A 23,774-nucleotide genomic window follows, 5' to 3' on the forward strand; every position below is an offset into this window, starting at 1 on the left:
CTCAAATAAATAAATAAAATCTTAAAAAAAAAAAAAAAGATTTTATTTATTTGAGAGAGAGAAAGCATGAGAGGGGAGAGGGTCAGAAGGAGAAGCAGACTCCCCGCTGAGCCAGGAGCCTGATGTGGGACTCGATCCTGGGACTCCGGGATCATGACCTGAGCTGAAGGCAGTCGCTTAACCAAATGAGGCACCCAGGCACCCAGTGTAATGAAACTATAAAAAAAAAAAAAAGACTATTTTGGGGGCACCTGGGTGGCTCAGTTGGTTAAGCATCTGATTCTTGATTTCGGCTGGGGTCATGATCTCAGGGTTGTGAGATCGAGCCCTGCGTGGGGCTCTGCACTGGTCGTGGAGCCCGCTGAAGATTCTCTCTCTGCCCCCCCCATGTGATCGCTTGAGTGCACGCGGTCTCTCTAAAAAAAAAAATACTTCTTTTTTTTTTTTTTTTTAAGATTTTATTTATTTGACAGAGACAGCACAAGCAGGGGGAGCGGCAGGCAGGTAAAGGGAGAGGGAGAAGCAGGCTCTCCGCTGAGCAAGGAGCCCAATGCGGGGCTCGATCCCAGGACCCTGGGATCATGACCTGAGCTGAAGGCAGCCGCTTAACCGACTGAGCCACCCAGGCGCCCAATAATACTTCATTTTTAAGTAATCCCTGCACCCAATGTAGGGCATGAACCTACAACCCCAAGATCAAGTGTCACACGCTCTACCGACTAAGGCACCCAGATGCCCCCAGGTTATAAATCTTAAAGTTAGCACCTGGCCCAAAGTGCTTCAGACCCTCTCCTGGTTGGTAACAGATTGGAGAGTGTGTCACCCTGGTCCAGAGAGCCGGGGTCATTTGCCATGATTTCCTGGTTCTCACCCACCTTGAGTCTATGGACTGTTTTTCTGTCTGCTCGCCGTCTGGAAGTTTCTTGTAATTCATACCCATTGGCTTGGTTTTCTCTTCCTGGAGAAGCTTAGTGTCTTTTTTATGCTTAGAGAGTTCACTGTGTTCACTTTCTAGGTTTTTTGTTTGTTTTGTTTTGTTTTGTTTTTTAGTTAGAGAACTACAGAGAAGCATGAAGAATATCATAACAAATACCCATGTATTTCCACGCAAGTTTAATAAATGGTGACATTTGGTTATCATTTCAAGTTTTCTCAACCGAGGAAAACCATCACAGATCAGTTGGAAGCCCATCTTGTTCCTTTCCCAGGCCCTTCCCAACCTTCCCTAGAGGCAGGCATTCCAATGAATTCAGTGGGTAGCCTTCTAGTTTATGTTTTTATACCTTATGTTATGCAAAATATAGTAGTGTTTTGCGTTTTTAAATCCTTTAAGTGATGTATCACATGAACGTAACTTGCTCTGTTCACTCAGTCTTGGTTTTGAGATCTAGTCATGTTGATACCATGCCCAGCACTGTCTTAGGCGCTTCCAAACAGCATGAATAAAGCAAATTCCTTTCCTCACGGTTTTTTATTCCTTGAGGGCTTGGGGCGGGGGTGGGGGAGGCGTAGGCGGTATGAATGGACCACGATTTATTTAGCCCTTTCCTGACTGGTGCGCGTCGATTTGCTCTGACGGTCATAGCCCCAGAGGACAGCTGTGTGTGTCCCCCGCTATGCAGGGACTGTGTATGTGGTGTGCAAACTTTTCTCAAAGGGCCAGATTGCACATTTTTTAGGCTCGTGAGCCATGTGGTCTGTCACAACTATTCATTTCAGTTCTGCCCTTCTTGAAAGTGGCTATAAACAATATGTAAACAAATTATTTAAGAACACTGGGGTTTGAATTTCATATGATGATTACATGTTAGGAAATACTCTTTTGATTTTTTTCCCCCAACCACTTAAAAATGTAAAACCCATGCTTGACTCGAGGTGTCCATATCTTGGCTCAAGGCTGAGTCTGCAACAAATGAGTCACCCCAGAGCCCTTTGAAAGATGCTCCAAGTCCAGCACCAGATGAAAACAGGAAGCGTGAGGGGAGGTCGCTGACCAGTTCTAGCCATTGAGAAACACCTGGGAAAGCCTTTAGCAACCTGGAAGGCGGAATGACAGCCAGAGGTCTCCGGACCCAGGCCCTTTGCCAGAAGATCCTTCTGGTCTGGCTCAGCCTGTTCGACAGGGCCAGTAACAAGCCCTGCCTCTCTTTATCGTCCCATGGGTAGGGCTGACGTCTGGATCGAGCCGTCATCCTCCAAGAAGAACAGCTACCTGAACAGGAAGGTAGTGTAATGGGGACGGCGCAGGATGGGGAAGCCTGACTGCACATCCCGCCTGGCTGGGCCACCGACGCCTTCTGTGATCTGGGGCAAGACCCTTCGCTGTTTCTAACGGGAGTAATCCGCATCCCTCCACTCGGTTTGTAGGATGACATGACGAAAAGTGTGATGGAAGATGCCTGACATACGAGAGGTGTCCGATAACTGCCAGCCAACACTTGGATTCTCTCCCCCACGGAGTGGAGGCCAGGACACTTCCCGGGACGGAAGCAGCCCGCTCCATCTTCTAACACTTCTGACCGCTGGAAAAGCTCGTTCCTTCCGTTGAGCTGAAAACTCGCTGGCTGTGGCTTGCACTCCCTGTCCCACTTCCAGCCCCTGAGAGCAGGCAACAACCTGCTCCCTCGCTTCCCCAGTCAAGACAGCCCGTTTTCTTCAAGTTGTGGTCCTGAGTCCTCTCGCCATTCTGGCCACCCTCGTTAGAATTAACAAACATCCTACACACTTGAACTGTAGGTGAAGATAAGAGTCTGGGTCACCCACTCTGGCCGTGGGTGAGGAAGGCCAAACATTGGTTAAGAGATTCGATGGTTGGGCGCCTGGGTGGCTCAGTTGGTTAAGCGACTGCCTTCGGCTCAGGTCATGATCCTGGAGTCCCTGGATGGAGTCCCGCATCGGGCTCCCTGCTCGGCAGGGAGTCTGCTTCTCCCTCTGACCCTCCCCCATCTCATGTACTCCCTCTCTCTCATTCTCTCTCTCTCAAATAAAAATAAATAAAATCTTAAAAAAAAAAAAAAAAAGAGATTCGATGGTTAAGGGGCACCTGGGTGGATAACTCGGTTGAGTGTCCAACTCTTGATTTTGGCTCCAGCCCTGCTCTCAGGGTGGTGGAATCAGGTCCGACATCGGCTCCATGCTCCCGGGGAGCCTGCTTGGGACTCTCTCTCCCTCTCCCTCTGCCCCTCCCCCCCCCAAAAATAATTTTTTTTAAAAAAGAGTTTAAGACTACGGCACAGGGCAGACCTTGGTTCTGCTACTTGGGCAAGTTACTCAACCTCTTTGAGGTCAGATTCATCTTCTGTAAAAGGGGAAATGGTTCTAGTACGTTCCTCATAGACTTATGGAAAGGCCTAAATCCGATAATGAATGGAGAGTGCTCAGCACAGCGTCTGGGACCAGCTGAGTCCCTGGAGGTTCTTTGAGGGAGGGTGAAGGGACATGGCTGCGAAAGTGAATCTCCTGCCCTCCACAGCTCTAAACCCACCCCTCTGCTCTTGCGGAGCCACGCACAGAGCTGGCCTCAGTCCGTGCATGGTGGCCAACCTGCGTGGGGTGGAGTGAGGGGCCCCAGCCTCCCAGTGGACTGGGGACCCGAGGTGGGAGGTGGACAGATCAGCAGGTGAAGTCCCTGCCAGCTGTGACCACCAGGGGGCAACCCCGCCCCAGAGATGGCCTCACCCTGGCGGACACACCGACTCATCAGAAGGCGTCTGTTCCTTGGCTCGCGCTGAGGTAAATTGGGACAGAAAGTGACAGCCTTGGGTGTGGTCGGCCGGCCCGCTAGGCAGGCCCACGGCCTGTAGGAAACCCTCAAGCCTGAGGCGAAGGCCCAGGCGGTAACTCTGAGTCTGCTAGCCGTGACCCTGGGCAAGGCACTTCCCTCTCTGGCCCAGTTCACGGGGTGTAGAACAGACCCCAAGACTGGCATGGTTCTAGGATTCGAGGCTGGGGCAGTTTCTTCTTTCTCACCCCCAGCCCTTCTCCACCTCAGGGCAGCACACACTCGGGCAGGCGGGGAATCTGGCCAGGGAAGCCACGGGCCACAGACCATCCCCCAGCTCCAAGGCACTGGGACACCATTGGAGGGAGGGGAACCCCGGGTGAGGAGGAGGAAGGGCAAGGTCAGGTGAACCAAGAGACCCAGAGCCTCAAGGGTCTTGCTTCATTTGGGACAGACATCCGGTTTCCTCTGGTTTCTGCCAGCATTCTGGGGGCTTAAGGGAATGAGTCACGGGGGGGATTGGGGAGTTCCCAGCTAACCAGTTCAGGGCAGGAACCTGGGATGATGCCCATCAAAGTGTGGGGTGGAGACAGGAGGCAAGACCCCATTGTCCCTACCTCAGGCCCCTGGCCCCTCAGGAAGGGACTCAGGAAGGCAGCCTCCTGGGAGTTTGGGGGGTAGAAATGGGGGCAGCTAGGTTCTTCCCTCTCAGAATTTGGGGTCTCGGGAGCAGGTAGCTTGCGAACCCCAAGGGAGCGTGCAAGTGGGCTGCTCCAGCTGACCCGCCAGGGGAGGGAGTGGGGAGGGGCCGCCTGGAGGCCTGCCTCTCCCCCCCCCCCACACCCCTCCCAGGTCAGTGTGACCAGCCTCCAGCCTCCAGGGCTTTTATCAGTGGCTCAGCCTTCGTTCAGCGGTTTTGATCAAACACCCTGGGGCAATTTCGGGCCTGGGTGGGGCTGAGGGGAGGAAGAGAGTTTGAGGGGGACCAGACGTCAAAGAAGGATCAGGGATTCCACAATTTCACAAAACTTTCGCAAACAGCTTCTTGTCCCAGCCCCCCTGCATTGTCCTGGACACCGAATTTGCATAAATCCTGGGAAGTCATTACTAAGCCTCCATCGTGGCACCAGGTAATTTCCTCCCAGGCCTCCATGGGCTTCCGTATAAAGGTCCGCTGGAGCCGGTCCCTGCCAGAGCCCAGAGCCTGCCGAGCCACACAGACCTGCAGCTAAGCCTGCTGCCCAGAGCCCCATGAAGCTGACGGGTGAGTGTCCTGGCCCCCGGGGAGGGAGGCTGGAGCGGCCGAGGGGCTGCGGCGGCCCTGGGCCCTGGCACGGGCCCCAGGTGGGAGCAGTGCGCCTGTCTCCTGAGCCCCCCGTCTGCTGTCAGCCCTTCAGCTGCTGCTGTGGCACAGCGCACTCTGGCTGGTGCAAGCAGCCGCCCCCCTGCGCCCGACCAGCTCGCTGCCCCAGAGCTTCCTGCTCAAGTGCCTGGAGCAAATGCGGAAGGTCCAGGCTGATGGCACAGTGCTGCAGGAGAGGCTGGTGAGTGAGAGGCGCGGAGGGGACGCGGGTGCTGGACAGGGGTGGAGGAGGGAAGAAGCCCCAGAGGGCTGAGCTGCAGGGAGGGAGGAAGGGGTGAGGGCTGAGGGAGGGGAAGGGAATGGCGAGAAGACATCATCTGGGAGGCGCGTGGGAGAGGAGAGACCCAGGGGGAAAGGGAAGAACATCAGGAGAGGTGGAGCCGGGGAAGGCTGGCTAGGAACTGGGGGAAGAGGGTGTCTCGGGACGGTGTCTGGATGGCCAGGATCGCAGCGGAGGGCAGAATGGGGCTGAGCAGCCCGGCAGGACTGGGAGGGAGGGGAAGACCTCGGACAAATGGGGAGGACTTGGGAACAGGAGCAGCCGGGCCCCATCAGGTCCCCCTCACTCAGCATCCTTCCTGTCCCCAGTGCGCCACCCACAAGCTGTGCCACCCCGAGGAGCTGGTGCTGCTCGGACACGCCCTGGGCATCCCCCAGCCTCCCCTGAGCAGCTGCTCCAGCCAGGCCCTGCAGCTGGTGAGTTTCCAGAGGGGAGGAGGGGGCGGAGGGGAGGGAAGAATGGTCTGGAAGTCTCTCTGGACCTCCAGGCCTTGAAAGGAGCGCCCCAGGCAGCACCCCCTAACTCCCCTACTCCGTCCCCCAGACGGGCTGCCTGCGTCAACTCCACAGCGGCCTCGTCCTCTACCAGGGCCTCCTGCGGGCTCTGGCGGGGATAACCCCCGAGTTAGCCCCCACCTTGGACATGCTGCAGCTGGACATCAGCGACTTTGCTCTCAATATCTGGCAGCAGGTAAGCCCCACTGGGAGCGGCAAGTGTTAGGGGCCTGGACTGAGCTGGTCCCCAAAGACCAGGCTGCAAGCCTAGGGGTCCCAGTTCTTTAGGGCCAGGGTGGGAGCCTTCTCAGGGCCCTCTTGCTGCCAGCCCTTCCCCACCCTCCCTAGTGGAGGGCGGGAGCCGGGTCACTGGGCCCTGATGCAGACCTGGGTTCAAGGCCACCATTAACTGTGTGGCGTGAAGGGCCCCGCAGCCCTTCGCATTTCCTTAATCACGCCCACTCAGCAGGGCCTGAGTGCTGATCTCCTCTTTGCCCCCACAGATGGAAGAGCTGGGGCTGGCCCAGGCAGTGCCGCCCAGCCAGGGCACCATGCCAACCTTCACCTCGGCCTTCGAGCGCCGGGCCGGAGGGGTCCTGGTGGTCTCCAACCTGCAGAGCTTCCTGGAGCTGGCCTACCGCGCTCTGCGCTGCTTTGCCAAACCCTGAGCAAAACCCTCCCCAACCAGTGTATTTATCTTTATTTAATATTTATGCTTATTTAAATCTAATATTTAAAGACAAGGAAGAGCAGGACGGAGCCCCGGACTCCCGGGTCCTTCCTGCCGTCTCCAAGTTCCATTCTCCTGCTTGTGGCAGGGAGAAAAGCCCCCATCTTCCTGTCCCCTGGACTGGGAGGTAGCTATAGGTAAATACCGCGTATTGAGTCCTGTGACTGCTCCCTGGCCTGGCTCCACGGTGGGCACTGGGAAGAACCCCAGTGAACTCCTTACCCCAGCGGTACCCACCTTGAGGCCCCTGGAAGCATCAGGAAGTCTCCCATGTGGGAGACAAGACAACCCTGTTTAATATTTAAACAGCAGTGTTCCCCTCCTGGGTCCCCCTCGCTCTGGCCTCACCAGCTTGGCTTGCACATGCCCGGCGGGCCAGGTCTTGCTTCTCCTCACATCCCCTTCGCCACCAGCATTAGGCCCCACGGGAGGTGGAGAGCCTGGGCATCGTTTCTCATCTTTCTGGATGCCCTAGAGTGACAATGACAGGCTCCTGACGCCTGCCCCAGCCTCATTAGGGTCAGGATTCTGACTCTTCAAGGGCTGGGCAGAGGCTCATGTATCAGCCTTGCTGGGGGGGTGGGGGGGTGGGACTGGGAAGATGGGAGGGGGAGATGGGGGGGGTTATACGACGAGGTATATGAGAGGAATGCTCAGCTCTTCACCCTCCACCTCTGCCCCACTTTCTCACTGTAGCCAAACTTTGTGATAATAAAATATTTTGTTTGTCTCTGCTAAGTGTCTTTTCCTCCTTCTTGAGTCCAGCTGGTGCCCAGCCAGGGGTGGGGGGGGCGGGGAGTTGAATAGTGAATGAAGCCAAAGGGAGGGAAAGAGGAGGTGCAGGGAGGAAGGGGGCAGTCCTCTAGCTCATCAACATTGATGCCTTTGGCACGGATTTCTCTTGTACCTACTCTGTGCAAGCACCAGGCTAAGTGTTAGGGACACGGCAGTGGACAAGGCAGGCAAGGTCCCTGCCCTCACGGAGACCCAGCCTAGTGGGAAGACAGAAGGTAGACGGGCCACCATACTGGGAGAGGAGAACGTGGGGTTGGGGGCAGGGGGGAGTCTTAATAGTCCAGACGCAGACACCAAAGCAAGGGAGGATTTAATATTTGCCATCTTCCATAAACTCCAGCACACCCGCGCTCACCGTTGCCCACAGAAATAGAATGAGAAGTGCCCTTTACAGATCAGGCTCGGAGTTCAAGGTGACAACTTGGGTCAGAGCTCAAATTCCCGGCCCTGCACTTCTCTCCCTCAAGCTCTGCCTCTGATCGGGCCGGGAGCAACCTCATGCCACCCGTCACTTTCCCACTGGTCTCAGCCTCACGGGGCGGGAGGGCAGGTGCGTGTGTGAGGGAGAAGCAGAGAGTGGAGGGGCTGCTTCACATCACGGGCCGGAAGCACTCCTCTCTGTGTCCTCAGCCAAGACACACCTGTGGTTCCAGGGCGCCTCCACCAGACCCGGAAAGTCCAGATGGCCAACCGGTCCCCCATCTCAGGGCTTCCCCTGGGCTCCTCAGCTGCCTCCCACTTCCCCTCTCCATCTGGCTCCTTAGAAAGGAAGGTCTGGCTGAGCAGGGCCAGAACCCCCAGCTGCGTGGCTCAGAGCCCTCCCTCTGCTTGGTCCTGAAGAAACCGGGGCTTGGAGATGTGTGGAGAAGACAAGCAAGGGTTAAACAGATCCTGCCCCTCATCGCCCAGTCCTCTTCTGGAGAGAGAGCAAACTCGGGGCCAGTCAGACTCTGGGTGGGATTGGGTCTAGTGGGAGAGGGTCAGAAGGACAGGACACCCTACCCCAGCACCAGTGGGGCCTTTCGCCAAAACCTCTCCCTTCTCAGAGTTAAGTCTGACTTTGGGGTGTGGGGGTGGGTGGCACGCGTGCGTGTTGACTCCTTGTCGCCCAGTGCGGGTCTGAGGAAGGGAAGCCCTGCCCCTGCGGAGTGGACAGACACAGGAACCTGAGCCCAGCCCTCCTCCGTGCACCCCTCCCGCCCTCCTCAGCCACAGGCCTGAGCCTCTTCCTGGGCCACAGCACATGGGATTCCAAGGAGATGACGTTTCCTGCCTCCGTGGGACGTGGGCACTGACACCACTTGGGACTCTCACACAGGGACCCACAAAGATCTTTATTTACAAATGAGCTGAGGGGAACTTCCCTCATGTGTTACAAAAATATAAATATACATACTCTGCACCTGCAAAGTTCCCAGAGCTACATCTACTGTTGGAAGGGGGAGGCGGGCAAGGCAGGGGTATGGGGTGCTGAGGGCCCTGGGCTAAGAGCCAGGCTGCGCGCACTCTTTAGGCGCTGGCTGTGGGCAGAGGAAATTATGAAAGAAACTGGGAGACGTCTTAGAGGTCAGATGTCAGGATAAGGGAATGATCCAGAAATGACATAGGGCTCTTACATCATGTGGATATGAGCAATGATGTCTCATCTTTCCTCACTGTTCTCTTCTGAGGCACCTGGGGCTGTGGTCCCCCAGACGGCCCCTGCGGCCACCCCAAGCCCGTCAGAGCGCAGCAATGGCCTTGGCAGCCACCTGGCGGCCCAGGGACAGGCTGAGGTCCGTGATGGCCAGAACCACCTTGGGGCTGGACATGGCTGACACCTTCACCAGTTCTGATACCTGCCACAGACAGACAAATGGCTGCTCGCCGGGGCTGCCTGGTGGTGGCTGCCATGTCCGGGGAGGAAGGGCTCCTACTCCGAGGGCTGCCTCTGAACCCCAGGCTCTGCTGCCCCCATCTGAGCTGCGGGGGGCCCCGCCCGCACCTGGGGGTGAAGCACTCACGGTGGTAAAGGGCATGAACTGCAGGATGCTGCCCCGGCTGCCTTGCTCCAGGCAGTCCACACACTCCTCCATGAACCACTGCACAAACTGAGTGTGCGGGCCGGCCGTCCGCGACCCCAGGATGGAGGAGATGAGCAGGAACAGGTTGGCTGTGCGGAACGGGGGGAGAGGGAGCACTCCGTGAGCAGCGTCTGAGAAGACGTGAGGCTGGGAGGTGGTGGCACCACAAAGCAAAAAGAAAGAAGTGCTCAGAGGGCCCCCCTATGGGGGGGGGGCCAAAAAGAGGAAAAGTGGAAGGAAAGCGAGAGGGACTGAATGGGGGCCTGGGGGTGACAGGAGAGCCAGAGCCCGGGGAGATGGAGGAACGAGGTGGGGACACTAACAAGGGTGAAGGGGCCCCAAGAGGCCCCCCTCTAGCTGGCAAAGCCTCATCGGGCCGGAGGGCGGTGGGAGGACTCACCCAGGACTCGGTTCAGCGGGTCTCTCATGTTAACCGTGTGCAGCTGGGAGGCTGACAGGGAGCTGCTCATGGAGCGGTCGGCTGCGGGGCCAAGTGGAGGGAGACTGAGGGAAAGGCCCCCCAGCTTCAAAACCCCTCTGCCCAGGGGACACCCTCATCTGTCAGGTGTGGAGCCCCCCGCCCCAGGGCGGGGGTCCAGGATCCAGAGTCACAGAGGGGCCCTGAATACAGGTATCTCAGAAGGAGATGAGAGAGTACATTTGGTGAGCACTGCCAGGCGCCAGTCTGCGGGCTACACACAGATCGGGCCGCATAATCTTCACACCCCCACTTCACGGACAAAGAAACCGAGCCTCAGATTTGCTGAGTAACCAGCCAAAGGTCATAAGGTTTGTGGGTGGCAGACGTAGCATCTTGCCTCTACTCAACTGCACAGTTGGCACCCTAATGCCCAGGAGGCCTTAGAGAAACTTCTAGACACAAGAGAAATTTCTGGAAACAGGAAAAATTAAATGCCATAGAAGAAGCCCTTGGCAGGGAGAGGTAATAACATCAAGGGGAGCCTGAGGGGGAGGGGTGCTCTTTAGGCAGGAAGAGCGGGGAGCAGCCCCAGCCCCAGGCCAGGCCACAGGGCCTGTTTCAGGGGAAGGAAGGACAGAGCTGGTGAGTCAAAGGCACAGACTGTGCCCAAGGTAGTGAACTCACTTGTGGTGAGTAAAGGGTAGGGAAGGGACGGCAGTGTGTCCAGGGCTGGGGGGGCATCTGGACAGAAGAGCTTCAGTCTTTTGGGCGAGGTGCCCGGCAACCTCTCTGGTCTCTCCGCAGGTAGAAAACAGAGCAGCAGTGGGGGGCAGAACGGGACAAACTCCCACCACACTCTGACCAGCAAAGATGCCAGTAGCCGGTTCTACGCCAAGCAGCCTTTCCAGGCAGGAGTGAGTTCCCAGAAAAAGAGCCCACCCAGCCCAGTCTGCATGCTCACTGGGACTCGAAAGGATGTTGGCGTCTTCCTCATTGGAGCTCAGCAGTCGCATCAGCTTTGAGGGCTGCATGTCATCCAAGGGGAAGAGACTGATATAATCCTGGAGGGCGAGAGAGTCACTATTACCCGCTAGGCCCCAAATTTCCCGATACCAGAGAAGAGAGCTAGAGCTCATACAGGAGGAAGAGTCCGGTCCCCACAGGCCTCAGCTGACATCTCCAGCAGGGCCAGCTTCCCTCACCTTCCCACAACCCCAATGAGACACCCCCTCCTCACACAGTCACCCCTGGAGACGCTCAACCAGCTGAGCCGTGACGCAGCTGCCCAGGGGCAGGGCCCGGGCCTGGGAAGGTGCCTCTTACCCGCAAAAGGCTCAGTACATGTCTGCTGAGCACATGAACAAGTGAATGGAAGGGTCCCCTACCTCAATGTCTTCACGGTGTCTCTTCTTTTGACGGGAGGACGCCTGTCCCTTATGGGAGGAATAGGAACTCAGGGCACACCAGACGGCTAGCCTGGCAAAGGGTTCCAGGAAAAGAGGGTAAAGTCAGGGGGCCCCAGAGACGCCCTCTGTGCCAGGGCTGCCAGGGGTCCCCCACAGCCCAGCCTCCCGGGGCGGCCCGAGGTGAGGGGCACCCGGCACTGCGCCGTGGGGACCTGCGGCTCCGAGAGAATCCTACTTGGCAAGAGCGGTGCCGGGGGGGTCCATGAGGCTGTGCCACTTGGAGGAATCGGTGAGCAGCCCCGGCAGGATGTGGCCCAGCAGGACCAGGGTCACCTGCTGCATGTCCAAACAGAAGATGGAGTAGAGCAGCTCCACCGCCCGCAGCGTGTGCTCCTTCCGCGTCTCCTTCAACAGCTCCTGGACGCGCAGGGCAGGGAGATTAGGAGCTGAGGACCCCACACGGGGTTCCCTGAGAGGGGACACAGGGGCGGCCCCAGGTGCAGCTCCAGCCCTCACTCCGCATCAGCCTCTGGCCACCGCTCCCTGAGGAGGTGGCCCCCCTCAGAGCCCAGGAGCCCCGAGACCAAGCCCCGCAGACCAGGCTGGGTGCAGGATGCTGGTTCTGCCCGGTATTCTCTCAGCTGTCTCCCTGGGTCTGAGGAGACCTGCTCCCCCAGCCTAGGTCTCCCAGGTACCTTAATCAGGTTGTTGCAGAACCAGTAGACGCCTCCCATGTGCAGCAGGGTGTCAAAGATGTGGATGGAGCGGCTGTCCACCCAGCCCTTCTCCAGCACCTTGGCGAATATGTCCGTCAGCACCTCCTTGATGGGCCGCTTGGGGGGCAGCAGGTTCCAGTAGGGCATTGTGTCCACACCCGTGGACGGGAACTTGATCTGGGTGGCTGTCTGTTGCAGCACGTCAGCGCACATGTGCTCCAGGATCGAGCTCATGATCACCACCCTGGCGGCCGGGGAGACGACCTGACGTTCAGGTTCAGGCAACACCAGGTTCAAGAACAGAGCAAACATCCAGGCCAGACTTTTCCCAGGACTTGAGTTACGGAACTATTCCTGGGGAATTAACCCCATTCTTCGCCGAGGGAGGAGACAAGAAGTCACAACCCCCTAGCAGACCTGACCCTACCAGTCCGGCTTCCGGCAGGCCGCTCACCTGCTGGGCACAAAGCCTGGGGAGTGGGGGTGGGGGAGCAGTTTGCTCTCCTCCCCCAGGTTATTCCAGCGATATATTCATATTTCCTCTCTCACTGTCTCCAACTCTCCCCATCCCCCAGACCTGAGCCCTGCCAATCCCTGGACATAAATAAATATCATCACTTCCCTCTGTGCTGAGTGCTGGGGGGGGGGGGGGTCCCCGCCCAGCCCTGGCCTCCTCCCAAAATAAACTGTTACTTCCAGGACAGGGGCCCAAGGGCTGCCCCACTCGACTCTTCCCGGCCTTTGGTAGCTGGGCAAATAGAAGCGTATATCCAGGAATGTTCTCACGAGCAGTCTTTGACTGAGTTAACGCTCACACTGGGGTGAGTGCTCACCACTCCTGGAACCCTGGGTGGGTCTAAGAGCTGCTGCGACTTTCAGCGCCGCTTTCCCACCTGCATGATACACCCACGGGCGTCCCACTGTTCCTCACCCAGGGTCAGGGTCAGGGTGCTTAGCACGGATTCTGTCAGAGCAAACCCTCCATTACTCGTGGGAGGAAGGATGTGAGGGAAGAAGAGAGAAGGAGGGAGGAAAAAGGTCACAACCTCACAGGCCCTCTCCCACCACATCTTGGCACGATGTTCCCACTTCTCCCCTCTAAGGCACCTGGGTGGCTACCTGGGGAGTCCTCTCTCCTAGCTTACTGGTCGTGCATGCTCACTGCCTCGCAGCACTATGCCCAACAGCCAAGAGGTGGAAACTACCCAAGTGTCCATCCACCGATGCATGGATAAACAAAACGTGGCGCATACATACAATGGACTATTATTCTGAAGGGAATTGACACAGGCTACGACATGGATGAACCTTGGGAACATTATGCTAAGTGGAACACGCCAGGCACAGAGAGACAAGCACTGCAGGATTCCACTTACGTGGGGTACCTAAAGTAGTCAAATTCAGAGAAACAGAAAGTAGAATGGTGGTTACCAGAAGCTAAGGGAGGTAAAAGCGGTGAACTGTTACTTAATGGGTACAAAGTCTCAGATTTACAAGATGAAAAGGTTCTAGAGATCTGCTTCACAACAATGCGAATACCTCACACTGCTGAACTATATACTGAACTAAGATAGTAAATGCTATGTTAGATATTTTTTACCACAATTAAAAAAAAAAGTTATTGGATGGGGGAATCAACCGACACCACTGAACTCCACACGGATGAAGTCACCAGGGAGGTCCTCCAAGCCTCTGAAAAGCCAGGGCAGCAAAACGTCACAAGAGAGAGGCGGGGGGAGGATGACGAGGGTGGGTGGGTCCAAGGCTCACAGATCTACGGATGGGCTCCTGGGGCCTACACCGTGCCGCAGCTAAGACAACCACTCTGTTCTTGCGGTAAGCTAGTTCTCCACAACTTGAGCTCTTTGAAGACAGGAATCCTAGCAATTCGGGGGCTGTGTTTCTGGGACACAGCAGGTGCTGGGCCGTAAACACTCCCGGCACAGAGACACACACTCAGTGTTGCTGAGTCAGTGTGTGAACACGTAAATAAGAATGGGAGTGAGTGAGCAGCCTGTCTAGGAACGCTAAGAGGAGAGGGGGCTACTGGTTACTGGAGATGCCGCCGGCTCACAGCAGGCCCTCCGCGCTCCCGGAGGGAGGGGACGGGTTACTGACCTCTCGTTGTAGAACTGCAGAGTGTTCTCACTATACAGCGGCCCCGCCAGCTGGCGGATCATCTGCAGCGACTTCTCACGCTCGTCCAGCCCCAGCATCCGCACGTGGGCCACGAGCCAAGCCACAGCACATACTGCCAGACTGCATACCTTCCCCTTGATGTTATCTGTGATTTTCTGGGGGGAGGGGAAAGGGTGGCTGAGGCCACGCTCTCCCCCTCCCTGACCATCACTTTCCCCGGCCTCTGTGGGCAGCTGAGTTTAGCAGGCGGAGACCTGGACCACATCCCACACCTCTTTTCCCCACAAATATGCTTTTCCCGAAGTTACCTGGGTGGGAGGGAGTGGCTAAGCCTATGATTACAAGGAAGATCAACATCCAAGCATGAGCTCCTGGATTTAAGGGTCTTCTTGTTCTTATAAAGTGTAACAAGCTATCAAACACTGGCTCTGTGTCTCAGGGAAAAGAGAAGGCTACTGGAAAGGTGGGGCTACCTGGATGGACTCGAAGGCCAGTACCCCATTCTCCCAGGCATTGAGGATCTCCAAGATGGCCGCTGAAATGCTGAGACAGGCTTCGTGCCACTTCATCTGCCTATGAGGGGGTAGGGTGGGAGAAAAATCACCACAGGGGAGTGTGGGATGGACTGAGGGACAGGGTCGTGGCCTGCCCCCACCGCCACCCTTGGAGCGGGCACCCGGCCACTGACACCAGCTTCATCTCCGAGGAGTTGTTGAGCAAGGCCACCAAGGACTCCACTTTGGTGGAGTCAGGCCAGAAGCAGGGGTGGTCAGGGTTCAGGATTTTGCCCTCCTCGGGCATGCAAGTCTGCATCCATGTTTCAAAAAAGGGCACCTGTGCTCCTGTGCTTGACTCGGACAGAATCACCTGGAAAGGAAGGGGGCATCAGCAGCCAGTGCCCTGTGCCTCAGTTTCCTGCCCCACTGCTTCTACTTTCCAGCCTGAAGAACTGAAGACGAGTTGGTTGAAGGGAGAAAGACGGGGGCTGTGCTGCCACCTAGTGGTGGGTGTGGATGTGACACTGAAGGATTCAGGATGGGACCCAGGGGGCATCCATGGACCCGCCAAGGGTGGGGGCACCTGCATTCTGCAGGCAGCAGAACGAACTGGCTTGGGAGACCGGGGGGGGGCCAAGTTACTGGTCACTTCCTTCCCCTTCTCCCTGCCCCTAATCCTGGTGCCCCTAATCCTGACTGTTCTCCTCTCTCTCACCTCTGAACCATAGGTCTGGGCCACATGGCACAACATGAGGAAGGAGATGTCGAAGAGCAAGGCGCGAACGGAGGCTGCTTTGGCTACGGAGAACAAGATGGCTGACCCCACAGCCCCGAACAGGGCCCAGAGCCCTCATCTGAATCGGGAGGGGATCAGGATTTGCCTCAAGGAAGGTCAGTGACCAAGTGGCTCCTTCAAAGCTCTGAGGCTCAGAATCCTTTTCTTGAGTCTCAATTAGAACATCATCCCTTCCTTGGAACCAAAGACTCCTGATACCCTCCTTCTTCTTCCCAGTACCCAGCCAAATCATAAAGGGGGAGGGCAAGAGACAGGTGGTTTTGGAAGAATTCTTTTCCCAGCATTCCCCCGTCAAGGCTCCACAAAAACTTCAGTCAGTCATTGCTCAGAGGAGAAAACAGCCTCCCCAGGAGAAGCAACGGGCCCTCTGCCCTCCCCCATTCTCTCCCTCCACCACTCCTCCCACAGTGCCAGGTCTGGGGGTGCACAGAGCTGACTTACCGAGTTCTTCATTGCCGTGTGTGGTAAATTCATTCAAACTGGGGGAGGAATGGAGACAGGTCACAGCAAGCAGGGCAAGGGGTCAGGGGGCTACACCTGTCCAGAAAGCATCACTAGAGTCTGAATTAGGGGTTAAACTTCAAATGAACACCACCGCTACACAGAAAAAAATGCTTTCTGTTTTTAAAAGATTTCCAAGGCAGGGCGCCTGGCTGGCTCGGTCAGTAAAGCATATGACTCTTGATCTCAGGGCTGTGAGTCTGAGCCCCACAATGGGTATAGAGATTAGTTAAAAATCTTAAAAAAAAAAAAGATTTCCAAGGCCCAGAGAATGGCTCACTGGATGGAACAAAGTTCTGTATACCAAATTCCAGGTCAACCAAAAAAGTCAACAGTGTTTGAGAGCCCCTTATTAACAACTGGGCACACCCGAATCCCTCCACATCCACCATTCAATGCCTCTCATCTCATCAAACACCTCCACCTCGTGCTCAGCTGCAAAGAAAAGAACACTCGACACCCAAAGACCTGGCCCTTCCCCCAGAGTCTCCCACTGGGATGCTCTGGCTTGTCCTGGGCATCTCCAGGGAGACCCAGACCTCAGTGCCTTGCCCCTATTCTGCGACACTCCCTCCTTCAGACCTGCCTCCCTCACCCTGGACAGGGCCCAGCCTTCCTTACTTGATGAATTTCCGGGCGAAGGATTTAAGCTTCCCCGTGGCAGCAGCGGCAGCCAGCAGCAGATCCAGACTCTTCCCGGACAGCATGTGGCCCAGGACTCCTAGCAGGCCCTCTGGGGACTTGGAGTGGTCTGCATCCATCGTCTGGGGACAGGACAGGAAATCAAGTCCTGAAGAACAACTGCAGAGCCCCCGAGATAGAGCCCGACCACAGCTTCCCTCCCTGCATGTCTCCACTAAATGGCATACCGCAACCTCCATCTGCAATTCAGTCTACATCCTTCTGACTCCGATCTGGAAAACCATTTCCCAAATCTATCCTTGCTCTCTGATCCATCCCTCCCAACTAAACTGCGATCGTGGTAGTGGGGGTGGGGAGGGTAAGATTCTCCACTGCTTCCGAGCGAGCAGGTGGAAGCCCCCCTACCACAGGGCCTGCCCTCCAAGTAATGCTCAACAAATGTGAGTTTTCTTTTTCTTTTTTTTTTTTAAGATTTTATTTATTTATTTGAGAGAGAGAGAATGAGAGAGCACATGAGAGAGGGGAGGGTCAAAGGGAGAAGCAGACTCCCTGCCGAGCAGGAAGCCCGATGCGGGACTCGATCCAGGGACTCCAGGATCATGACCTGAGCCGAAGGCAGTTGCTTAACCAACTGAGCCACCCAGGCGCCCCCAAATGTGAGTTTTCAATGGCAGCTTCCCTGCCTTGCGTGTTTCTCTAGCCAAAAGATAGGGAGGTCTACGGCCTCAGTTTATCTATCTGGAAGCAGAGGCAAAAGTGGAAAAAAGGAAGAGATGACCCTGGAGGCAAGAGAAGGGCACACTCACCTTAAGGATATTCGTGACAGTGGGCTCCGCCCGGAGGATCAGCCCAGGATTGGGCTGGATGTTGGCATTTTCTCCTGATTTCAGCTGGGGTGCATGCTCCCGGTCTGCCGCGCTGTGGCCAGAAGCCGTTGGCCAAGAGAAGGGAAAAGAAATGGAGACTGGTTCCTGACGTGCTCCCTAGTCCGGCCCCAGAAGCAGAGGCTCAGGGAAGGTGGGGAGCACAGGAGAAGCTCTGGGGGCGTGGTGATGTTTATGAAAGCATATCCACTGTTGCAATTGCTTGTCTGTCACTAGGTAATTACCTCAATTTTGAAAGTTCATTTCAGATTAAAGGAAGATTTAGGATTTTTACTTTGTTCACAGAGGAGGGTGGGAATTCAAGTGCAGCCCGTAAGGGTGCAGAAGCGTGTCTGCTGCTCCTGGTAACCCCAGGCATGGCCCCAGGCACCTGGACGGGGTGGGGGGGGCACCCAGTGCTCCCGGGTGGACACGAGGGAAGGAGAGCAAGCAGTCCCTCGGCCAGCCTGAGGGAGCTCACGCTTACCGCTTGGCCATGAGGTTGGTCACACTGGCTTCAGACAGAAGCCCCTGCTTGCTACATTCTTGGAGTAGGAATTTTGTACAGTCACAGCTGTGAGGGAAAAAGATCATGAGGGGCCGGGGCACACGGCAGGGATTATTGAGGGGAGGGAACAACAGGCACCTGCCTGGTCTCCTCCCTCCTTCAGGACGAAGAATGTTTTGAATGCCTGAGGGATGGGAGACGGGCTCAGGCACTCAAGGGCCTGAAGGGGCTCAGGCTGCTGTCTCCTGCCCCTGCCAAGGGGCACGAACCAGGTGACAGCTCCCTGAGGTCTGTCTGGCACAGAGGAGTAGGGGAAGAGCCCATAACACCTTCCAGTAGAGCGGGGGTGAGCAGGGGAGTTCGTACTTGCAGCGCTGGTCAGCTTTGTCCAGCAAGGGTGTGAGCTTCAGCAGGAACTCAAAAGCACAGCTGACGTCCTCGGTAAAGTCCTACAAAGAGCCAGGAGCTGCCATCTGGCTTCTAGGCCCTCCAGTCCACCCATAGCTTATGATGCAGGCTCACAAGGACACCCCGCTGGATAGAAACCCCGACAAGCCGGTCACACCCACCACCGGCTTGCAGTGACACGACGGGGAGGAGTGTAGAGGACCAGCACTCTACACTAGCCCTGGTCACCTTGGCCACCTCGCGTCCTGTGTGGCCCAGCCGCCTCTGTCTGGAGAACGGGTGTGTGCGCGTGGACACACGCAGATGTCAGGTGCACTCACATTTCCAGCCAGCCCCCAGGTGCAAGGACGCAAGACTGACCCTTCCCTTGCCCCGTTCCTCCCTTGCCCTTGTGGAAACAAGGATTCACCAACTCCTTTCTCCAACTTACCTTGTCTCCGTGACAGTATTTCTTTAACTTCACCAAAACCTGTGGGATCTAGAGAGTGAGGCAAGAGGAGAAACAGGAAGAGCAATTTCTTCTCCTTCACCCAGAACTAAAGGCATCCCCTCCATCTCCCTGCTCCAAGCAGAGACAGAAACCCTTCCACCCTGGAAATGAAAGCACTCTCAGGGCCAAGTTAGAAGCTGGCAGGCATCCAAGCATCCGGTGCCTGATGCCTACAGGACACAGGGACCCCTCACTTCTGCTGGCTCCACAAGGAATTGCCATAAGCCAAGGAAACCCTGATTCAAGGACTGGGGCCACTTCCCTGGCTCCCATAACTGCCCTGTACCAATCTGGCTGATGACTGAGCTAAACGGCACCTGTGTGCTAAGAGATGGGAGGCGCCTGCCAAGTCAGCTAAATATAGCCCTGGGACTTTCAGAGAAAAGACTCGATGGGAACTTGCGCTGGGGGACCTGGCAGGCTGCGGACGATGCCGGTGGGGAGAAATGAGGGACAAAGATCCTGGGTGTCGCTGCTTTTCCTGAGAACCATTTCTAGACTGGGCGCTCTGTTGCTCCCACGTCCCAGGTACCTTAACCAACTGAGCCACCCAGGTGTCCCTCACGTCCCAGGTACCTTGAGGAAGGTGAAAGCTGTCCACTTGAGCTCCTCTGTACCCTCGGGAGACTCGATGAGCCCCACAAAGCAAGCTTTCCAGATCTCCAGGACAAAAAGTGGGGTGGGAATATGCTGTGGGATGATCCGAGAGTGAAGCCTAAGAGGGTGCCCATCCCCCTTCATCTTCTGAAGGCCCCAGGGTGGGGGGCAGGTGGGGGCTGGTCAGGCAAGCTCAGAGACGGTGCAAACAGGTACTGCCCCACTCCAGGGTGAGAAGCAGGGATGTCACGTGAAATGGCACCACCGCACATGACAGGGATCCGCTTTCCACCGCGAATCAGGAGAAATCCCCTTTCTCCCAAGAAGTACCAGAAGAATCCTCCCCATTGCCCCACGTAGCCAGCCCGCCATGTTGAAAGAGAAGCAGCTCTGGGCCCCCCACCTGCATACGCTTCACCATCATCAACTGTTCCACCAGGGGCTGTGTCTCGCCTGTCAAGTTCATGGTGCCCTCGAGCAGGACCACCGCATGGACCGTGGGGTAGCCAGTCTTATGCAGCTGCTCCGAGTGCACAGCCAGCATTGTGGGGATGCTGAAGGGAACAGATATACAGGGGACAGTGTGAGGAGCCAGGAAGAGGTGGAGAGCAGGTGAGAGCAGAGGGGTGGAGGCCAGGGGCCACAACTCCCCACCCACACCCTGGGCCCGATCAGCCTGGGAGCCAGGTACCTCCTAATGAGCGTGCCACACTGCTCAGCCTGGCTCCGGAGCTGGGGGTTGCTGAGACTGGCCAGGATCTCCCCAAGCTTCAAGAGAGAATGCTCAATGGCAGTCCAGGAGGCTGGTGAAGAAGAGGAAATGCAGACACACGATGGGAAACAGACGAGAGGAAGACACTGGCCCTGAGCTAAAAAACTTTGGCCCCCCTGGGCCCTCAAAACCACACATGGAGGTTTCCCCTGAGGATGACATGGAGGCCAGGGGCCTGAGGGCAGCATGCACTCTTTCTAGAAGGGGGGTGAGCACCAACAGTGAAGGCCCTAGAAACTAGCCCCAGAGGCCTGCCTTCTAGTGGAAGCACGCAGCCGACCTTAGAGCCTACGTATGGCCTAACACAGGCAGGGGCAGAGAGAGGCACAGCAGGGCTGGGGTCCAGTGGCTGGAACAGGGAGGCAGCCGCAAATCACATCAGGAGTGGCCAGCCTTGCAAGTGGGCACCACTCTCTACGGCTGTCGAGCTAGATTCCTCACCAGCCTTCTGGATTCAGCCCTGCCTCACCCTGCTGAGGCCTCTGCTCTCACCGCCCACCCCCTCTGTAGGTGCCCCAGCTTGGCTCATTGCCACCTCTCAAACTCACTCTCCTCAAGCCTTTGTTCAAGCCCGGATACTTCAACAACTCACCCAATTAGTCCAACCCACTGACCTCTCCTCCTAAATGCTTGAAATGGTCTATACCGCATTATTTTGCACTTAGTTCTGAGTCACTTATCCTAGTTACAACTCCACAGGGTCAAATGATGAATATTGGCACCAACTAGCCCGTTAACCTCCATGTGGCATGGGGGAAAAAAACCAAAAAGATAAGACCCGAGATCCATTAAAATTAAGTTAAATATTCATTTACTTTTCAAGCCACTAAACATTTGTCAAGGGCTCAAGATAGGTAAGACACTGTCAACGCAGCCCATTTTTATGGAGGGATCATCTCTCTGGACTTTTGACAGTAACAAATATACTTTGAGAAGTAACAAATATACTAATCCTAATAATAAATTCTCCAAACAGGTCCTGAAGACCTGGGTGTGACCCATTCTAGCATTCTTGTTACTGGGAGTGTAAGAGAGCCTTAGATGGTCTCAAGCCACTACAAGACCATGGCCTTGGGCCCCATGACCAGAAACACCAGAGTCTCCCCTCCCACCAGGTGATCTGTCTCCTCTCAGACTCTGGAGGGTTCCAACATTTCACATCTGCACTTGAATCAAGAGGTGCATGATCCAACAGGCCTGACAGCAGACAGGTACCATGTTTAAAGGGACGTGTTAGGCAACACTCAAACCCAAGAGTCATGTGCTTTCAGACGAGTAGTGTGAAGACAAACACAAGGATGGATGGTGTGCTTCTCTCGTCCTCTAATTTCTTCCATGTATGTTAATGTACTGGTCTTGCTCCCCACTAGCATGTATGTTTGTTGAGGGCAGGGACCCTGCCCCATGCTCCTTTGGTAGCCCCCCGCCCCCCCGCCCCCAGCACCTGGCACAGTGCTGGGCGTACAATAATGCTCAGTAAATACCTGTTGGTTGATTGGCTCGGGTGCCACCCTGCCCAAGTCCCTGGGATGTATGCAATGCTTATGGGGAGAAAAAAAAGGAAGTGGGATGATTTCAGATCCTCCTGGAAAGAAGTGGGATGGCATCCTGCCTCTCCCCTCTCAATTAAAGAACCGGCTATGGGAAGAGCGGCAGGCGGGGCTCAGGGGACCCAGGGGGACATACAGGCCTCCTCTAGTTTGGCGATGTGGAGCAGGGCCCGGTTCTTGGTGCTGCTGAGGGTCTTCTCCAGGCGCAGCAGACACATGGCAAGCTGCTTCTCCCCGGCCGCTGGAGCTGGAGCGCCGGCCTCCAGCCCCTCCCGGAGCCGCTCGGCAGAGGCTGCAGTACAGCGCAGCAGCCAGTGGAGGGCGCTGAGAAGGGCCCGGCACAGCCCGATGCACTCCTCGGCTTTGCCATGACAGCTACCGGGGAAAGGGTGCAAAATCTGTCTCCGCTCCAAAGGCTGAAACATGACCCACACCACTGTTCCCCAGAGTGGCCGGCACACCCCTCCTGGGGAAGAGAGCTGGGAAGCTAGCAAAGTCCTAGGGAAGACAGCCCCGTCGGCTTCCACCGGGCAAGATTTCAAATGAGCCACTCCAAAGAGAAAAGGCCTTTTGTCCTAGGGGACTAAGGAGAAAAGGATGGGGATGGGTGGGTGCAGATGAGCAAGAGGGAAGAAGTGCGGGACCTCATCGAGTTGGTGTCAGTCTATGGACTAGGAGCTTCTCCCTGACACTAAGATAATGCTGGAAGGTTACGAGCCCTGCCATTACCTCAGTCGGTCACAAAACATGTCCATGATATCCAGCAAAGCCTGGACACACAAGTCCCGGGAAAAGTCATCAAACTGTGGAAAGAACAGTAACAATACTACGGAACATCCCAGTCAACCCCTGGGCTCACACATGAGGCAGATGGCATATTCAGGATGCCTGCTCATCTTTCCTCCAACCTCAGGTTTCAGACTCGGCATTCTTTCTTTCTTTTTTTTTTTTTTTAGATTTTATTTATTTATTTGACACAGAGAGAGAGACAGCTAGAGAGGGAACACAAGCAGGGCGGGTGGGAGAGGGAGAAGCAGGCTCCTGGCTGAGCAGGGAGCCCGATGCAGGGCTCAATCCCAGGACCCTGGGATCATGACCTGAGCCGAGGGCAGACACTTAACGACTGAGCCACCCAGCCGCCCCCGGCATTCTTTCAACATTGGAAATTGGCTCCTAATATCCAGCCTCCACTTGCCAGGATCCCCCTCCCTCCAATGGAACACAGCAATGCCATCATGTGCTGCCTGTCCAGCCTCAGAGTTTGCATGATCAGAGCAGTCAAGGAGGTGGGGTCCCACCTATGACTATTATCTCTCTGCTCCCCCTGCCCTCCACCTAGCTCATGAGTGGCTATGGTCATACCTTACTGATTGCTGTGAGGACAGAGGAGTAGGACACCATCTGGAGGGAAAGAAGAAAGACAAAGTTCAGACAAGTGTCACACAGCTGACAGGATCAAATACTGACACTTAAAGTTTCTGCAGCTCTCCAAAAACCTCAACCCCTTCAAGAGGCCTTCCTCAACCCACTGAAAGAGAGGCATTGTCCCTATTCCTGCTTCTATCGCAATCACCGTAAATGACATCATCAGCATACACCCACTGATAAGATGAGGGTGGGCATTCAAAGGTACCGAGTTCCATGTTCACATGCCACTCACTGTCCACTACATACAAGGTTCAAATGACTGTTGGTAGGCAGAAGAATGGACAGGAATGAGGTTATGTTACTTTACTCCTACAAGTTCTATAAAGGGTACTTTTATTTGGACAAGAAATGGAGACGAACAAACATTCCCTGCAAGGAACAGGTAGCACCTGCACCTTGAAGTAGGTAGGGAATTTCATTATGCACACTCTTACTGATTCTCTAGGACCTGCTCTCTAGGACTCCTCCAGGACACCTTCTCTGATCAATCCCAACCTCCCACCGAGAAATTCTTCCCCATGTGCTCCAACTAATTGCCTTATACCCATCACGACACAGTGGGTGCCTGTTGCCCCCACCAAACCAGGAGCTCCT

The 23,774-nt window shown here is 55.9% G+C and overlaps 2 protein-coding genes, 1 long non-coding RNA gene and 1 other non-coding gene across 9 annotated transcripts in view; 2 read left to right on the forward strand and 2 right to left on the reverse strand.

Annotated features, from left to right (window-relative positions):
* Positions 1-4,653: 4,653 nt before the first annotated feature.
* CSF3 (colony stimulating factor 3) lies at positions 4,654-7,150 on the forward strand. The gene is made up of 5 exons (XM_035027403.1): positions 4,654-4,985; positions 5,111-5,265; positions 5,673-5,780; positions 5,908-6,054; positions 6,362-7,150. The coding sequence occupies exons 1-5, from the start codon at positions 4,973-4,975 to the stop codon at positions 6,524-6,526; spliced, it is 588 nt and encodes a 195-aa protein (XP_034883294.1). The 5' UTR covers positions 4,654-4,972; the 3' UTR covers positions 6,527-7,150.
* A 1,548-nt stretch (positions 7,151-8,698) lies between these two features.
* The window catches only part of MED24 (mediator complex subunit 24), a 36,856-nt gene continuing 21,780 nt past the window's right edge, over positions 8,699-23,774 (reverse strand). For 4 of the 6 annotated variants that reach the window (XM_035027043.1, XM_035027044.1, XM_035027041.1 and 1 more), the window contains 24 exons: positions 23,115-23,153; positions 22,482-22,555; positions 21,889-22,127; positions 21,687-21,743; positions 20,122-20,233; positions 19,834-19,984; positions 19,410-19,523; positions 18,774-18,821; positions 18,302-18,384; positions 17,915-18,001; positions 17,371-17,482; positions 16,544-16,686; positions 15,863-15,900; positions 15,341-15,423; positions 14,817-14,995; positions 14,602-14,701; positions 14,108-14,283; positions 11,969-12,233; positions 11,509-11,690; positions 11,253-11,343; positions 10,829-10,928; positions 9,847-9,927; positions 9,387-9,535; positions 8,705-9,221 (listed from right to left, as the gene is read on the reverse strand). In XM_035027043.1, coding sequence (XP_034882934.1) covers positions 9,105-9,221; positions 9,387-9,535; positions 9,847-9,927; positions 10,829-10,928; positions 11,253-11,343; positions 11,509-11,690; positions 11,969-12,233; positions 14,108-14,283; positions 14,602-14,701; positions 14,817-14,995; positions 15,341-15,423; positions 15,863-15,900; positions 16,544-16,686; positions 17,371-17,482; positions 17,915-18,001; positions 18,302-18,384; positions 18,774-18,821; positions 19,410-19,523; positions 19,834-19,984; positions 20,122-20,233; positions 21,687-21,743; positions 21,889-22,127; positions 22,482-22,555; positions 23,115-23,153 — 2,820 coding nt within the window. In that variant the 3' untranslated portion in view covers positions 8,705-9,104. Of the gene's footprint in view, positions 9,222-9,386; positions 9,536-9,846; positions 9,928-10,828; positions 10,929-11,252; positions 11,344-11,508; positions 11,691-11,968; positions 12,234-14,107; positions 14,284-14,601; positions 14,702-14,816; positions 14,996-15,340; positions 15,424-15,862; positions 15,901-16,543; positions 16,687-17,370; positions 17,483-17,914; positions 18,002-18,301; positions 18,385-18,773; positions 18,822-19,409; positions 19,524-19,833; positions 19,985-20,121; positions 20,234-21,686; positions 21,744-21,888; positions 22,128-22,481; positions 22,556-23,114; positions 23,154-23,774 lie in introns of all 6 variants that reach the window. The other 2 variants (XM_035027045.1, XM_035027046.1) reach the window with 2 other exon arrangements.
* LOC118024856 lies at positions 13,743-16,610 on the forward strand. Its single transcript, XR_004683217.1, has 3 exons — positions 13,743-13,825; positions 15,354-15,516; positions 16,527-16,610. It is a non-coding gene; the product is annotated as an uncharacterized LOC118024856 (long non-coding RNA).
* LOC118025345 lies at positions 15,502-15,605 on the reverse strand. Its single transcript, XR_004683284.1, has one exon. It is a non-coding gene; the product is annotated as a small nucleolar RNA SNORD124 (small nucleolar RNA).

Source organism: Mirounga leonina, unplaced genomic scaffold, assembly GCF_011800145.1.
Source record: "Mirounga leonina isolate KUSES-001 unplaced genomic scaffold, KU_Mleo_1.0 Mir_200, whole genome shotgun sequence".
NCBI lineage: Eukaryota > Metazoa > Chordata > Mammalia > Carnivora > Phocidae > Mirounga > Mirounga leonina.

Coding starts and splice junctions, on each gene's coding strand:
- CSF3 (XM_035027403.1), top strand. Junction 5,781..5,907: donor CCAGCCAGGCCCTGCAGCTG/GTGAGTTTCCAG, acceptor TCCGTCCCCCAG/ACGGGCTGCCTGCGTCAACT. Junction 6,055..6,361: donor CTCTCAATATCTGGCAGCAG/GTAAGCCCCACT, acceptor TTGCCCCCACAG/ATGGAAGAGCTGGGGCTGGC.